This window comes from Hydractinia symbiolongicarpus, chromosome 10, assembly GCF_029227915.1.
Source record: "Hydractinia symbiolongicarpus strain clone_291-10 chromosome 10, HSymV2.1, whole genome shotgun sequence".
NCBI classification, from domain to species: domain Eukaryota; kingdom Metazoa; phylum Cnidaria; class Hydrozoa; order Anthoathecata; family Hydractiniidae; genus Hydractinia; species Hydractinia symbiolongicarpus.
The window spans coordinates 9,367,879-9,385,593 of NC_079884.1; the positions used below are offsets into that span (position 1 = coordinate 9,367,879).

At 37.9% G+C, this 17,715-nt stretch overlaps 1 protein-coding gene across 2 annotated transcripts; it reads right to left on the reverse strand.

Annotated features, from left to right (window-relative positions):
* Window positions 1-12,718: 12,718 nt before the first annotated feature.
* LOC130662368 (ankyrin repeat domain-containing protein 60-like) lies at window positions 12,719-17,588 on the reverse strand. 2 transcript variants are annotated; one of them, XM_057461217.1, is made up of 4 exons: window positions 17,452-17,588; window positions 17,053-17,207; window positions 16,434-16,640; window positions 12,719-13,012 (listed from the first exon to the last, which is right to left on the reverse strand). In XM_057461217.1, the coding sequence occupies exons 1-4, from the start codon at window positions 17,568-17,570 to the stop codon at window positions 12,738-12,740; spliced, it is 756 nt and encodes a 251-aa protein (XP_057317200.1). In that variant the 5' UTR covers window positions 17,571-17,588; the 3' UTR covers window positions 12,719-12,737. The 2 variants fall into 2 exon arrangements, with proteins under 2 accessions (XP_057317200.1, XP_057317199.1); XM_057461216.1 differs by having other exon boundaries at window positions 16,422-16,640.
* Window positions 17,589-17,715: the final 127 nt, after the last annotated feature.

Consider the following 17,715-nt stretch of genomic DNA (forward strand, 5'->3'; position numbering starts at 1 on the left):
AATGAACGTCAGTTCACCGTCCTGTTGCTGTTTGCTGGGTATATAAAAATCAGAGAGCTTTGGAGCTTTCTCGATCGTCGCGATATAGTACTGTCTACTTTCGTCGGGCCCGTTGTTGTTCCTCCCGACGTCGGTTATACCAGTCTATTTTTGCTTGTCTGTCACCCACCCACTGCGCCTGAGCGGCTTGGAATTTTTCAAGAGCCAGGTCATGTCTTTTCCTTTCTGCTTCCCCGTGGTTACTTAATTTTGAGAACAGGTAATTACTTCCACTGAATGCGATCGCGTTGATCAGCGCACCTCCTGCCATAATCGCGAGGGATGCCATATTTATGCTATGGTATTACCATAGAATAACGCGTGATACTGAATATTTGGTCTTTAATACTCGACACTGTGGAATCTACCATCTAAAATATTCAACTGAGCATCTTGGATCAAGTACACGTAGCGTCTAATATCACCTGCACCGTCGGCTTTTTTCGTGATGTGGAGAGTAACACCATCACTCAATCTCTGCAAAAGCGGCCCATTACAATGTAAGCTGTGATAAGGTGTTGCTCTGAAATCAATAAATAATGCATATCGTTCCGTTAGATATTAGCCTATCGTGGCATCCGAACAGTTCAACGATTTTCTCCAGATGATCTCTTTGCATCATGCCATGAGAGTATAAAGCCGAGGGCTCACCTTCCACAGTAATCGAGATCCTCTCGATCTTTAGGTTATAAAATTTTTCATTATTCCCAGAATATGGCTTATCTGCATTGGTATTTTTAAAAAACAAGAGAATACCCTTAAGGCTCTTGCTCGGCGTATCGAGTTGTAGATTGTAGCTGGTATCGGCCTTTTTCATGGTCACCACCTTACTTCTGAGTATACGTTCATATGGTAGAGCGAGGCGGCTGTATCTCGACATTATCGCACTTGCGAGCTCTTCGTTTGTCACCTTGCCGAATTGCAAACAAATATTTGTTATTTTTTAGGAAGAATCGGCTGCCTTCGCGGCTGTTGAGCCTGCCGCTGGGGTTCCGGCATCCTTTATAACGTCACCATATGAAGCGAAGTGAATCACAAACTGCAGTCTATCTCTCAAGCCCGTTTGGTAGAATGGGAGATCCCTCGTGAGTTCGAACATGGATCCAAGAGGTATTGCGAAGGTCTTTCCATACGCTGCGGCTATGGCCTTCTCTTCATTTGTTCCAACATGGTCAGACGCCCCTACCTGGAGGGCTCTAATTGTGCCATCATTAGGATTAATCCCTTCCAAAATTAAGTTATTCTCTCTATTGAATTTTGAAATCCACAGGTCTTTGTATACACTGAATACATCGTAGTCGGCGATATTCTGAATTTCATTACCATTCAGCGTAATACGTAAGCCCCGTACCGATGCTTTGCCGATATTAGAGACTATGGTTCGTTTAGTATTCGTACCAGTCAGCTCGAGGTCGAAAAGCAACTTGATTGAGCCGGGGAAAATCACGTCGTTTTGACCAAGGCTAGGCACGCCGCGTACAAATCTTCATTGGCACCAATGGTAGACGGCACGTGACTGATTTTCACCCTCTGTTTTTTCCCTTTCATGCCGAGTAAAGTTTTGACTTCCTTGTATGGATTTAGCTTATTTCCGAATATGTTAGACATGTTTATTTATAGTGGTTTGGAGTTGAAATAAACTATGGATAATCCAGGATTTGAGGACTTTACGTCAGAAGGAGACATAGAAGACGAGCCTGAGGAGTTCAGCAGTGAAAGCGAGATAATTCGGCCCGAGCCTGATGTCAGCCTAACGCCAGGACAACAGCATGGAAGTGCGCGTAGGCGATTGGATGTTGGGCTTGGGGAACAGAATTTAGAGGAAAACGTCGACGATCTTTATGCTAAGCTTAGCGAGCATTTAGGATTAAGGCTGTCAACCGATAAAAATTATTATTATTTTAGGGTTGATGAAGGTAAAAAGCTTGTTTTTAGACAGATGACGAAAGAGGAACGGGACTATAAAGAGATAGTTCTTACTACTAAGACCGGTGAGCTAAGAGCTATTGCATCTATAGGACGGCCTTAGGACCTACGCGTTTGAATGCCTTAGGTTTTACCGACTATGTTACACCACGCAAGGATAGTAAGACAGCGGCCCAGAAACTTATGAATGATATTGATACCTTCCAGAATAACCCTGGTGACATCGAAATGTTGCCGGTACTCGAGAATGTTCTAGATGAAACGAAGAGCCTTATGGAGGATACTTCATTTACCAAATCGTTAGACGAAAGTGAAAGAAAAGGGTTTAAGCGCGAGCTTCAGACTCTCAGCGGTAAACTGAAGAGGTTAGGTGTGTCCGAGGAGAAACAAAAAATTTGGGATAAGGATATCCACAATCAGATTAAGGTGATTAAAGAGACCCTTATGAAGATCACTGAGGACGACACATCGCTAAGGGAGAAGCTGACAATCCTATTTAAGGAACAGGGGATCACGATTGCCAGCATCGTTTCTGCTGTTGGATTGATGGTCTCTACCATCGTGCTCGCTGTTACGGGTGGTGGGTCAGCAGCAGGTGCAGGAGGAGGTAGTGGTAGCAAGGGATTTGTTCAAAAGCAGCTGGAGCGTCTCGGACGGTTCCTTAAATACCTTGCTGGGAAGGCAGATGCAGCCCTTCCCGGGATAATTGGTACGATCGTGTCATTCTTCTTTCGGGTAGCCGCTAAAGTCGTGGAGTATGTAGCGAGACACCTCTACCTGGCCATCGCGGGAGCTGTAGGTATCGTCGTTGCATACGTGGGTAACAGGAGTGGGAAGAGATCGTAGATTATTCCGGTAAATTATGTGGTTTACCAGATAAAAATCTTAATGTTTCATCCATATATGGGTGTTAATTAGCAATATCCCCACAGTGATAATTGTAGCCTTAGTTTCCTCGTGAACAGCAGCTTCCTCGGAGGATGGTGGGGGGAGGGGTATATCATGTACCTGCTTCCTTGGTATAGGCTTGGCAATAGCATAAAGAGCGTTGATATTGGGATTGATACCAATTTTGAAATGGTCTTGACTGATCAGGATCTTGTTGTTAAAACCTTGCACATTTCCGATCCTCAGGTTCATATCTGAGGGTATCATGTAAACCCCATATGCTACTGAGAAGTCTACCTTGGATCTGGCATGGAGTACATTCTCAAACTCCGCAATCTCTCGACCTGTATTTGTAGGTCTAATGACCAGCTGTTCGAATGTAGTCAAGTAAAGCCTTTGGGCATCGATAGAACTGCCTTGATTACCAATAATTCCTGATCGCGCATTGGCTTGGGACTCCAAAATCAAATACGCATAGTATCTTACACTTTGTGTACACTTTTCAATGCCGATACGTGTAAGACCCTGACTATTTTCAATTATCCATCTGCTCCATGAATTTTCATCGAAATAACTAAGTCCCGCACCAGGATAATCTTTTCGTTTGGCCTGCCAGGAGCTAAAAATACTCTCATTTTTCCATTCTTGCTAATTTGGAGATACTCCAAATTCACGTGCTAATTGCTGGAGCTTTTGATTATTGAAGGGGTTATTCAAGATATTGAAGCGGGAAGAGCTTGGTAAAGGTACTTCCAGCTCCTCCAGTATTTCTTGAATTTGGAAGTATATATGGAAGCGGTAAACAGCGCGCACGAGCGGTAAAGGAGAATTAAAGTGCTGCATTGATATACCACAAGTCGATGTGGCGCAAAATAACGCAAAATTTAGCTGCGTCCAGAGGCTGAGAGGGTGGGTCCTCCATTCATCAACCGAATGGTTACTATGGAACACGTAGAATACGAAAATATCAAGGAATTTTACTTTGAATGAGGACCCTTTTGCGTCTATTACTATATCCTGCACTATGAGATCCGAGCCTTTAAGCCGTTCCAAATACCTGTCATGATTAGGGGCATACTTTGCCCGTGGGTTGTACGAGTAAATATTCATTGTTTTTTTAAAAGAAAACAATGAGACAACTTTATATTACTGATATCGAAAAACCTACGATATTTGATGACTACCTAGGGCAGGATACGAGGATAGCCCTGAAATCCATCAGCATTCGACCTACTTGGTTGAACCTCTACAGCAATAACGAGTTTACTATCCGTAAGGTAGGACCTGATCAGACGGTTACTAGAATTTAAATCATGAACGGCCTGTATAAGATTGAAGATATCGCGGCCATCGTCAATACCCAGGCACAGGGCAAAGTACAGCTTTTTGTGCTTAAAAATGGACTATGCAGGCTACGTGTCAATGACGGGTACACGGTGGTGATTCATCGACAACTGCAAGAGCTCTTGGGTCTACCCTACGATCCTAGTAAAAAATACTATATGAAGGGTGACTATGATTCATTATACAAAACTGATGTATACCATAGATTGCGGCTTGTTTGCCCTCAATTAGACGAGGATGATTGCCTCCTTAACGGCAAAAAGTCCAAAATTCTGGCCGTACTTCCAACAAAAGAAAACACATGGGGAGACATGTTAACTTGGACTTTCGACACTCCTGTATTTCTACCTTTGAAGGGCTCGACGGTCGCCTAGAGATGAGATTGACGGATGAATATCACCATAATAAGAACGTATCATTTGTAGGAATTACCATACACTTGCTAATAGAATAAATATGACAGATATTATGAAATTATACCCGAGCTTACCACCAAGTGCACCTGATCAAGAAAATAATGAAAGTCAGGTCTATCAATTGAAGAAAATCGAAGAGATCGAAATATACCTACGAAATGAAGTTAAACAACGTGAAAAGCTTTCAAAAAAAATTGGAATGCATGGTACCTGGATCCATTATATGGATCATGGATTACTCGCCATAAGCGTGATAACATTAGGCGTAGGTATTGCAAGCATGCTGAGTGGTATTGGAGTATCTCTAGCCGTCGCGATGGGTGGGATCAGCATGCCGTTGGATTGGGGCAAACAGCATTAAAACAAGGTGGCAAGAAGATGAATTATAAACGCAAAAAACACGACTCAATAAGACTTCTTGCAGAGACTAAGCTGAATTTAATAGTTGATCTTATATCAAGGGCTATTGAGAATGGAGTGATAAGTGATTATGAATTTTCACTAAAAAACCAAGAGAAACAAAAATATATGCTGCTCAAGGAGCAGATTCGCCAACGTACGAAAAAGATCGTCTCAACGATTTAAGAACTAGAGCGACAGCAATTAGTCGCGCAAGGTCGTGAAGAGGGTAAACAGGAGCTTCTTAAAAAAATACAGTCTGTGAATTATACCAACGCTACCTAGAGGCACCACCTGAATATTCATAATGTATTGTTAACAATACATTATACAACACCAAGTACCTCACCGGTACTGGCATCAATCATAAAATCACCATCATACACTATTTGACGCTTTTGTTTTGTCCCGAGACCTCTGATGTACTCATCGAGTATTTTCATAGCAGTGATTTCTAGGCATGGCTTGCAATAAGGTCCATCGGTCTGTGATGCAATATCTTTATATTTTACCTTATGAATCGCAGCGAGAAGATCAACTCTCTTGAGGGTTGAATAACCCTTAATACCCAATGATTTTGCCTCTCTTTTCAGATCGTTCATGTTTATTACACCACAATGAATGGTTCCTCGTCATCTGAATCAAGGTGCCTGGTCCTGGAAAGTTCCACTGGTTTATACTTACACTCCTCAAGCAAGACCTGTGGATAGTGCTTATTCCCTTGTTGATAGATACTTGATAGTTTTATTATACATACGCATTGACAGGGCTGCTTCAGTGGTAGTGGTTGATCGTAGAAATACGTGTTTATTTTACCCTCCCATTCTTTAATTTTTGTGTTCAGGTATCTACCGTTCTTCACTGATGAGGGCGTGAACTCACTACCATATAATTTCTCTATCCTGGCCAGGATACACATTTTTTCAGCCATTCAGGATGGTTATACATATCAAATGACATTGTAAGGGAGGATCCATCAATGTATCTGGATGCACCATTTGAATACAGCCCCTTTGGCGTTCTGATTAGCAACGACGATATCTTGTTACCATGTTTATAGCCTATAACATATCTAGCATCCTTACCCTTATTAGCTTGGATACGATCGCTGAGTACAATGTTTTCAATTTGAACCTCGTCGATATCGAGCACAGTTGGTTCACTATGAAAATCCCTTGTCTCTACGGAGTCATTGTAAAATTTGAACATCCTTTATTATAATAACCAGGGCCCAACTAAGGATTTTTACATTTGCAATAACCTCCGTTGTACGTTATATACATCATGTAATGCTGCCAGCACAATATCGTTTCTTTTATTATTAGTCTTTGTCCACACTTGCATCTATCATATATATCGAGATCAATTCCACATTCATCACAATACTCAGTTGTCATACTTTATTTGATAGAACTGTGGTAACTAGCAATTAGGGAATTTCCCTTTACTCATATTCTGTATAATATAAGTATACGCTATTGCGCATGACGTCATATGATTCTCTATTATAATAGCCGTATTTTGTCTGTCTCTGCGCAACATGGCGGAACAAGTAGCGAGACATACGGAAAATCCCCGCGGCCCTGCAGCTTTATTTCGGATCCACGGCAGACCCCGTTTTTACTGGCTTTGTTTTGATCACTTACGCGTAATAGCCAATCACGAGGCTCCATTTTCACTAATGACCAATCCAAGTGCTTCGTGGCCTCAATATGCCGACGGAGGAAACATGCTACCCCTACAAAGGTCATTTTGGTTTGGAAGTGATGGTTTGAAATTTGTATGTCTCCTTTTGATCCTCCTTATTCTGAGTACTTTTTATCCTATAGGATTATTTAGTTTGTTTTCACATGTTAAGTTGAATATTTCATCACGTTTTCTAGCTACATATAAATCTTAAACAAACCAATTTTAAGTTTTTGGCTAGCTACAAAACGTACATTTTGAGGCAGCTAGCTTTATTTATTCCTATACTTTTAAAGTTTTTATTGAGTTTGGTATATTATTATTTATTTTTATGTTGAAGTTGGGTCTACCTAGCTAGCTCCTCTTTTAGCTACATCCTGCTAAAAAGTGAAAGTAGCCAAATGCAGTTTGGCTGCAAGTGAAAGTAGCCATATGCAGTTTGGCTCAACACAATTCTTAACAATTCTTATGCTAAATGGAGTTGCAAAATAAATTTGCTGAGTAATTTTTTAAACTGAACCGGGTTAATGCCAGGCTGTTCACTGATTTCTTTTAAAACCCGAAGCGATAAGGATTTTTGGAAAATGGTATTACCCCTATGCTCATGTATGACACGATTCACCTGTTAAGCGCTCAGCCTGGTGTTAACGACGGGTTGTTTCCTGTGTTTTTATTTAAACCGTAGTGATAAATTTTATTTGGAAAATTTTATTACGCCTGTTACTCATGTATGACACAATTTACGTGTTAAGTGCTCAGCCTGGTGTTAATGACGTGCTTTTTCCGTGTTTTTATTTAATCCGTTGTGATAAAGTTTTTTTACCTGCAATAAACATTCAACCTGGTGTTAACAACAGGGTGTTTTGTGTGTTTTTTATTTAAATTGAAGTTGCGATAAGTTTTTTGGGAAAAGGCTATTATGGCTATAACGCATGTGTGACACCATTTACCTGTACTAAGTGCTCAGTCCGGTGTCATGATTAATTTGTTAAGGTTTACTGAAACGTACTCCGCAAAATAAAATAATATTGACTATTTTCTTTTCTTATGACGGGGTAACAACAGGTTGTAAACTGTGTTTTTATCTCGGTTAAAGTTGCAGTAAAGTTATATATATACATATATTTTAAAAAGTACATTACAACCGAAACACTATAATGTTGTGTGAGCTTTACTCAATTCACGACATATTCTGCATACCTGTACTAGAGCACTCCAATTATGGAGTTTTTTTATGGGGTAACGACTGGATTTTTCCTGTGTTTTAAGTTAAACCGAAATTGCAGTAAAGTTTTTTATGAAAAGGGTATTATGCGTTCTCGGCCCACTGTCCAGATTAAGTTTTGAACTTTTACGGAAACTTATTCCGCAAAATAAAATAATATTGCCCAATTGTTTTTGCTATGGCGGAGTAACAACGGTTTGTAAACTGTTTTAATTCAGCTTTTGTTGCGGGAAATTATTTTTTTTTAAATATCTTACAGTCGCAACACTGCAATGGTGTGTGCCCTCCACTTGATTTACGACAGACTGCATACCCGTACTAAAGTGCTCCACCTCACCGGGTTGCACAGTTTGCGGTTCTTATTAAGCGCTCCTCAAGGCGTTCAACAACAGTTACCAGGTGCGGATCCAGGGTTAGTCAGATAAGTCGCGTGACTAAGTGTAAATTTGACGAAAAATGTTAGCCAAGCGAAGATGTCGACGATCAAGGCGTTGCAAACGGAGGGCGTTAAAAATTGTAATTTTTTTACGGCGAAAAGTCATGGTTCACAGCCCTCTCCAATTCGCCTATAGCGATGTTGACGTCAAAGTTGTGACGTCGCTACCATATAGACTGAGAGGGTTGCAAATTATAGCTTACAGATTTTGACTGATTCATTTTGACTAATCAGTCACTCAGTCAGTCAAAAATCAAATAGCTATGGCCCGCAACCCTCCCCATCTCACCTAAGGGGCCTGTGACGTCAAAATCGTGACGTAATTTTCACACTCTATGCGTAGTCCAACAATATGTGGCCCGCAGCCGGCGAAGGAAATTTAGGTTCCGTTTTGCGTGGTTACTGATAACCTGTTAGGCTATAGTTTTAACTCCCATCCGTCAGGATTAGTCAAAGACTCACGCCTTTTGGCTTGGATTCTTTCCGTACTATTATTGATTATGGCTGCAGCAGATATGTTGGCGCGGGTGCTTACTGATTTAAAGTGTGATAATTTTGAATCTGTTCGTAAAATGCAAAAAGAACTTTTAGAAAGTGTTTATTCTCGAGCATTTTTGTTGTCTGGGGATATTTATCCCTTGGTTGGTAAAAGTCTTCATCGGAATTCAGGTCCAGATATATACCTTCCATCTGAGGCGAGGTGTGAGGATAAAGGAATTATTGTTTTAAGGTGAGAAGTATGTTTTTTACTCTCCAACACACCTTGCATTTATCTAAAGGTTTTCAGTATATCTGCTACGAAAAGCTAGTTGGGGAGAGCTTTATACAACAGACTATTAAATTAAAACCAAATACAAAAAGATTTAATTAGCTAATAGCTAGGGCTAATACACCTTTACGATAATTCGGAAAAAATAACACTCCATCGCAGCTTATTTTGCAATCAGAGGAGGTAAACATTACACTTTTATAAGAGTTTATTAAGGAGAAAACACTATTTTTCGTGATAACTTTTCTTGCCACGTTTTGTTTTTAATGAAAAGTACACATAAGTTGTATCTTATTATTATTAACGTTTCCTAAAAATTTGAAAGAAATTGATACGACGGAAGTTAAAAAACTGGAGAAAACACGCTTTCGTCTCTAACAAACTCTCATAAAAACACGAGTTTTACCTCCTTTTTTTCGATATTGTAAAACGATGGAGAGCCGTAGGAACGCATGTACAATTGAATTGTCATAAAGGTGTATTGTTTTTGTAATATGAGCTTTGAACAGAATTTTCAGCATTGCGGAGGAATTCTTTCTCAATTAATATTTGTGTTGTTATTAGAAGCAAGAACTTGACATCTGGATAAGTAAGGTTGGTGATGAAAATAAACAACTCTTCGAATGACTATTAAGAAACAAGTTTGTTGAGTAAAAGGTCATGGTAAAATATATTATTTTTAGATCCAATCCATCAGGAGACTGTCTATACAGCTCAGCATCGTTGGTATAGGCATAGGTGATAATTCTCTTGTTGATGTTTTGAGAATCTTGACATCCATAGAACTTTTCTTGCATCCTTCCTTTTATTCCAATCATCCTTGTTTTCAATTTGCTTTTAAAAACCAAAAGGCAAATATTTTTATATCTGAGAAAAGTTTATTCAGATTTTCCCTTTCCCATATTGTTTGTGATATGACTCTTTCTCCTGAGGAGGCAGTTAAAGCAGAAGCAATCAACAACTGTACCCCCAAGACATGGTTTCCTTTTCTATCAATACTTGCCTTGTCAACAGTAATAAAGAGAAAAATTAACACATTTTACCCACAATTCGGTTTGTTACAGTTTGTTACAACTTTCTTTACACAGTGTATATTGCCACACCCATCTATTTTACCTGATGAAGATCGGTTAAAAATTTTATTTTGTTATGAAGATATTGTTAAGTCTGGTGTAGACTTCAAGCCAAATCATTACGTTCCCCTTTTTCCAGGTTGCAACTTTCTTAACTGAAAGTTGCATTTTCCTATTTCAGCATGCAAAAAGCAGTAAAAAGCCCTTCTTAATTCTTCTTTCAAAGTTCAAACGAAACTTGAGTTTAGCCCTATGAATAAACAAATATATCTGAACAAATACATGGGTTGAGGTGTGTTTGTATCATATCACATGTATGTATATTTCATCTTCATTATCCTGATCTTTCCATATTCTTATTTTTTTTGTTATTATTGTGTTTTATTTTGCTGTCCATGGCTGGTGTGATCATTTGATTCACCTAGTCATGCTGATGAAGCCTGATATTGGCAGAAACAGCAGGAGTTTATAAATAATGAAATATATTCACAATTGTCTCACTTTATTGTAGTTAATCCCTGTTAATTTTAGTGGTTTTATCTATCTAAAATAAGACGTGTAAGACGGAGATTTGATTCTTATAAAAGATGTTCTTAGGAGATTTTGTTATAGCTTAGCGTTTCTTTTGGTCAATTTTATTAATAACTAGATAAATCGGAAGACAATTTTTCGGCGATTTTTGTACCCGCAAAGCTTAAAATTTAGCCCCCAGCTGCTAAATTCAAGACTCAGTCTTGACTAAGTCTTGAAAAAGTCTGGATCCGCCCCTGGTTACTTGTGGCTTAACCCGGCGTTTCAACGCCGGGTCTCCTTCTCTATAATAATAGCCGTCGTCTGTCTGTCTCTGCGCAACATGGCGGAGCAAGTAGCGAGACCCGCCGAACATCCCCGCGGCCCCGCAGCTTTATTTCGAATCCCCGGCAGACCCCTTTTTTTTACCGGCCTTGCTTTGCCGCTCATTGTAATAAACCAATCACGAGGCTCCATTTTCACTAATGACCAATCCAAGTGCTTCGCGGCCTCGACATGCCGACGGGAGGAAACATGCTACCCCTACGAAGGCCATTTTGGTTTGGAAGTGATGGTGTGAAGTTTGTAGGTTTCCTTTCAATCCTCCTTATTTCTTCTGAGTACTTTTTATCCTATAGGATTATTTAGTTTGTTTTCACATGTTAAGGTGAATATTTCATCACGTTTTCTAGCTACGTATAAATCTTAAACAAACCAACATTGAATTGTAATCTGGGTTTTTATTTTACCTAAGTTGTCGAAAGTTATTTTTTGAATAGTATATTACATCGGAAACACCATAAAGTTGTGTGCACTTCACTTGATTTTCTACACACTATATGGCTGTACTGAAGCGCTTTGTACTAAAGTGTTTTGTAAACCAAAGCTTCGATAGTTTTTTTGAATAGGGTCTTAAGCCTAAACGCATGTGTCGCAAACTTATTTCGCAAAATAAAATAAAATTGACCAATTGTTTTTCCTATGACGGGGTAACAAATGGTTGTAAATTGTGTTTTTATTTTGGCTAAAGTTACAGTAGAGTTATATTTTCAAAAATACACTACAGCCGAAACACTATAGTGTTGTGTGCGCTTTACTCGATTAACGATATACTGCGTACCTGTACTAAAGCGCTCCACCTGACCGTGTAGTACAGTTTACGGCTCTTATTAAGCGCTCCACATAGTGTTCAATGGCGGGTCACACCTTGACTTGTGGCTTAACCCGGCGTTTCGACGCTGGGTTTCCCGGCTAGTTCGTTTATATTATTTAATATGATTATGTGTTAGTTATTGGCATGTATATATTATTATGTGGTGGTGACTGGCATTATTGGGAATTTCCCTTTGGTCGACGTCGACTGTGCCAGAAGGAACATTTCTCTATCTCTGGCTGAGTGAATTGCGTGTGTGAGAAGTCATGGGATATAAACAAACTTCAAGTTAAAGCTTAACCAGCCGAAATAATCCACATAAACCGAGATAAATTTTTTTAACAGCGTGAAGCCGGTAGCGAGAACCGCAAACAGACGTCAATATTTTTAGCACAAGCAACCTTCAAAACTACGAGGTGATAAGACGGACAGCCAACGAAAAAGTTAGAACTTAATTGGGTATGATATTAAATTAATCCGGATTATGGCATGGGGAAACTTAAATAATAATTTATTAAATTATTCTAGATTAAGCGGTGTAAACGAAGAAGAATAGTAATAAAACTCTAAATCCTCACGAATAAGAATTAAATTTCTCGCAAGCAAAAACTCTTCAACCCTTCATGCGCCATACAGGGAATGTAGGGGGCAAAACCCTTCCTTCATTTCCATGTGGAAGAGTCGAAAGCAAATTCCAGGATAAGCATGGTAAAGGTAAGCGACATTTTATTTTCCTCTTATTTAACGCAGACCATAAATCTTACTCAGTCTGGAGGATGACATAAACAATAGTGTCACGCTTTAGTGTCATCAGTAAGAAAAAGGTTGCTTAACATGCAAATAGAGAAATAATATTTCTAACAATTCACTTTATTACGGTTTAAAGACAAGTTTTTTTCTTCTCGTTGATTTCGTTTGACTGTCAAGTATTTCGCACAAATATATCTGCGCATGCGTACTCTTGAACCACGTAGAAAGTGCTGAGTCATACATTTGTGAATTGGTTAAGCGTGAGTATTGCTCATTGGTCTGAACTTTTCGAGTTTCTTCGATTCGATCTAAACCTCTTTTGATTCTCTCTTGTAAGCTCCAATTGGTTAGTGAAGTTCTGTTGTTCTTCCATTCGAACGATCGCACCTTCCTTTGCACTAAAAAAACAATACACTCTCATGTATTTGATATTTTGAAATTAATAAATATGAATCCACTTTATCAAATAGCTACAATGTTATTAGCCAGGAGATCCAGCATCATTTTTTTTCCACTGGGAAATCGGACGATTTTTCCGCGCTTTTTGATTGGCTAATTCTATTGCTCTTTTCTCACGTGGTTAATATTGGGGAAAGCCCTTTTTATCCGAATATTCGAGCGAGTGGTTTAACTAACCCTAACAAACATTATTAAACTATAAAGTTTTTACCAGAGTAAGAAGCGGCCAAGCTTGGCAAACAACTCACACATAAATTAGAATGGTCTCCGAAGCAATTAGTCACATTGTTAAATTTAAACTCGGGGTTTCCGTTGTGTCATTCGTTTGCGTCTAAGCTTTTGTTTGAGAGAAACTCATTTTAACAACCTCAAAAAAGAAAGCTTAGTTAACTAGGCTACAATGTTATTGGTATTGGAAAACCGTGGAAAAACCCACGGGTCTTCCGTCGGTAATATACACGGTATTTGTGTGTCCGTTGCACAACACTATTCTTGCGGACAGACAGACAAAATACGGCCATTATTATAGTGAAAATTACACTGTATATTAAATTAGAATCCCACTCGAACATGAACAGATGGTACCCTTTCAATTTTATTGCTTATATTAAAGTTTCTGAAGTTTCAAATGTTCCTACGCTCCATCAAGTTTATAAAAAAAACCGATAAAAATAAACTTTATTTAGGTCACCCGCAGAATAATCTTTGGATACAGTGTCATTGCTTTTATATATTTATATGGCTGGCAATTTCAATTAATTTCGAGAATTCAAGGCGAAAATAATAAATATTCAGGATGGCCAGAGTTATCATTTCTGGGTTAGTTGCACAAACAAATTAAAAATAAATATAGTCTGGGCACTAGCGAAGCGCTTTGCAGGGATAAATTTTCAGCTTGTTTTCTTTTGTCTCGATAGCCTAAATAAATTTAATGGTCAGTTTTTCATAGCTATTCTGGTTAGTGCTGCGACTAGACAATCTCTCAAAAAAACGCGCTACGCAAAATTTCAGTCGAAAGTTAGATTATACGTAGCGTATACACATGTTTGAGGAAAAGAAATTTTAAATTTCAGCAATCTATAATATAACACAATAGTGCATAGACTGGCTAAATTTATATTTTTTACCGTTATTTATTTATTCAAACATCATATTGGTGATTTTCTTGTTTTTTTCAAAGGTTTTGTTGGCAAGTGCAAACTTTTGTAATTTTTGAGATGATGTATACCATGTGTTTCCAAATTCTGAGAAAAGTCTATTCATCTTCAGTTTAGATATCGTTGCGGAACATCTTAATGAATAAAGTGGGTATGGAAAAGAACTCTTACACACGTACTCTTTTGTTCTATGCTTCACGATACATACATGATGATGATATGAAAGCGTTGTTTAACAGCCATCCAAGCAATACTATCGATGCAGCATAATTGCAAAAAGTTGCTAAAAAATCATCCCACAAAAAGAATGATTTTCAAAGCATTTTATCCACACATCCTCTGTTCCACCGACCACAAAATGGCCGACTAATGGAAAAAATCACACAGAAGCGCAAAATGCCATGGTCGATCATGCAAAGCCATAATAAATATCATTACATTATTTTTAAAGGTGGGAGGTTCTTTGACAGTACCATTAAACAAAAAAGAAGCTGTGGTACAGGACTTCAATTTTTGCACACGGAAATGCTGCATATGCCAGTTTGGTTGAATATCATCTTTAGCGTTATTACAGATGTAGGCATTGCGGACAATGACAAAGATGATGTTGCTAACGATCTTGGTATTTCAGTTGCTTGAAGTTTAAGAAGCCATAACATTTGTTTTTATAAAAAATTTTACACTGTATTCATGTCAATTTGGGTTTGGACGTATAGGTTTTTTTTGCGTTGTTTGTTTTGTTCTTGTATGAATAGTGAGAGTAGAGTCAAATTTTGAAAACGTTTCTTCCGACAAAACATGTAGTGACTTTATTTTTAATTATATTCTTACGCATATAAAACTATACTATGAACTATATCATAAAAATTAGTGATTTTCATTATTTACGTCAGGTTCATTGGTTTTGAAAAGCACGTAAAGCACGTTAGCACGGACGCACGCGGAGCACGTAATTTAGCAGACTCCTATCATTATTAGTGCACTTTGACAAAAAGAAATAAAAATTAGCTAGAAAGACATAAGTTGAGGCGTAGCAATAAGGTTAAGTTGGTGTTCAAACTGCACTGCTTGATGTTTCTTGAAGTTAAGTGATATTAGAAATGAGTTTTTATGATCCTATTTTTAGCATTAAGGCACTCGCCCACCTATATACCGAATTACTGCGCGAATAAAGCTAAAATAAGATATATAAGAAAAACTACATTGAGACAGACACACCCAGTTTTAAAAATTAGTCCAGCCTTGTTTAGTTAAATAAAGTTTCTAGCAAACACAAAAAAAAAACTTTTTAACGAATTGTTTTTTAATATTATAGGGTTTATTTAAATGAGCTACATTATTTTTGCTGTGCTAGTAGCTATATAAATCTTGCATGACATGCTAGCAATTATTCTCTGATCAGGTCTGTGATATTTTTAAGACAATAGTAAAAACCTGTAATGTAACTAGTTACCAAAATAAGGTTTCTTTCTCTTTTGACTGCTAACTTCTTGAGATGAGCTTGAAGCAATTAATAAAAACAAGTTTAGGTCTCGGGCTTTGATAATATACACACTTATACATACACTGTCGATACTGAGTGTCCTTTCTTAAAGTAATTGTAAAATCAATATATCGCCCCACTTTAAAAAGTGATTAATTCTCTGCGTGCTGCATGTTTTTCCTAGCAAATGTCTTACGCTCTGCGGGGGATTTAAAAATTTGTCCCTACAAGCGCTTTGCTAGTGCCCGGTATGAAACTCCGTAATGAAGTTTAAAAATTCAACAAAGAAATTAGAGATTCATGAATATTGGAAATATAACGAACTTTCTGGTATTTTACTTGGTCAAGAAAATTTTGTCTACCCTAATTTTGTCACCTTCTCAAAATTTCCGCACTTTCGATCGACAAAGAATTTAGACGTTATTTGTCATCGTTTTAGAAAATAGTTAATGACGTTAACAAGTGAAAGCGAATGAATTTTGGAACATTTACCAATACCCAGAAACTGACCTTAAAATTATGCACGAAAAAAAAAAACGAACAAAGAAATTATTGGCGTCTCTATAAAATTTTCTTGAAACATTTCTCAGCCTAATTTTCATGCATAAATCTACACAAAATGTGGGCTCATAAAGAATGCACAGGATAGACTGTAAACACATCACTAGAGGGGTTAAAAACATTATTCGAAATAAGAAAAGTACTTACATAATAACTCACAACAACTTATCTGACCACGCGAGACTGCTACACAAAGCGCGTCTTTGCCAGAATGAAAACATGCTCGACAATTAACACCAGTTTTTAATAATTTTTCCACCAAAATAGCATTACCATGATAACATGCAATCAATAACGCTGACAATGCTTTGTTATGATCGTATCTAATTTCGTAGCGACACGATGCTAGAATTTCTTTATGTAATGCTAAAAAAAAGTAATAAAATACGAAAATTAAGAACGACTAGAGGAATTTCACAGCTCTTCACCGGTCCTACACATCAGCTAAAGCGAACTCTCGCAGCTTTTCAACGACGAAACATTCGACAGGAGATGCTGTTTTGAAAACTGCCATCGTGCAAAAATTTATGAACAGAATATTGTAGTTATTAAAAACACTGACTGCTTTAGAGCAGCATTCCGGAAATGCATTGGAGAAATCTCTGTAGCTTAACATTTTCAAAAATCAAGAATTTAAAGATTAGCTATCAAGAAACTGTTAAAATGCGTTTTGCTATCCATAATCGCGTGAAAAATTAAAAACTCCTGAAGGTTGCTTAGCGGTAAAGTTTGGTACTCAACAGGTGTCTAGTCGAGTTTAGCATAATGTAAACCATACCTTCCCAATCACCGTCACGTGACGCCTGGATTAAATTTTTATTGGTTTTCCACCCACGTGCTTTGATATGCGCATCAGACAGAATATGAAAATAACTGAGAGGTTTACTGTCTAACAATGGACACTCATCAAGATAAAACAACTCCAGTAGATGACTAAAAAAATGCGGTTAGATCGTATGAGCTGCAAAATATTTTCAGTAAAAAACCTACCCCCATCAGTGGTTCTTAGGTGGCAAAATGTGTCGCGTCACCAAAATTTGAAGGGTACTCTACTTTTAGACGACAAATGATTTTACCAGCTAACCAAACTACTTACCCAAATTATTTGGCTCAAAATTTTTTTCACAAAGGATTTAACTGATGCATTTTACGAAGTCGGAACTATACACAACCCTACCTCGGAATGCCAACTAGATCTTCAATTCTTTCTTTAAGTTTGGAAACAGTAAGATTTTTATTAACATTTGTCACGACTACATTCTCTTTTGTTGTTTCAATGTAAACATATAGTTTCATCTTCTTTCCACGTGTTGTAACATCGCTTTTCTACATCCACGAATCTATTTGCAGGTGTTTTAGCAAAAGACATGCAGCCTTACTTTTCAACAATGACGCCATATTATAATAACGCATATTTGACGTCATATCTAACTTTAAAATA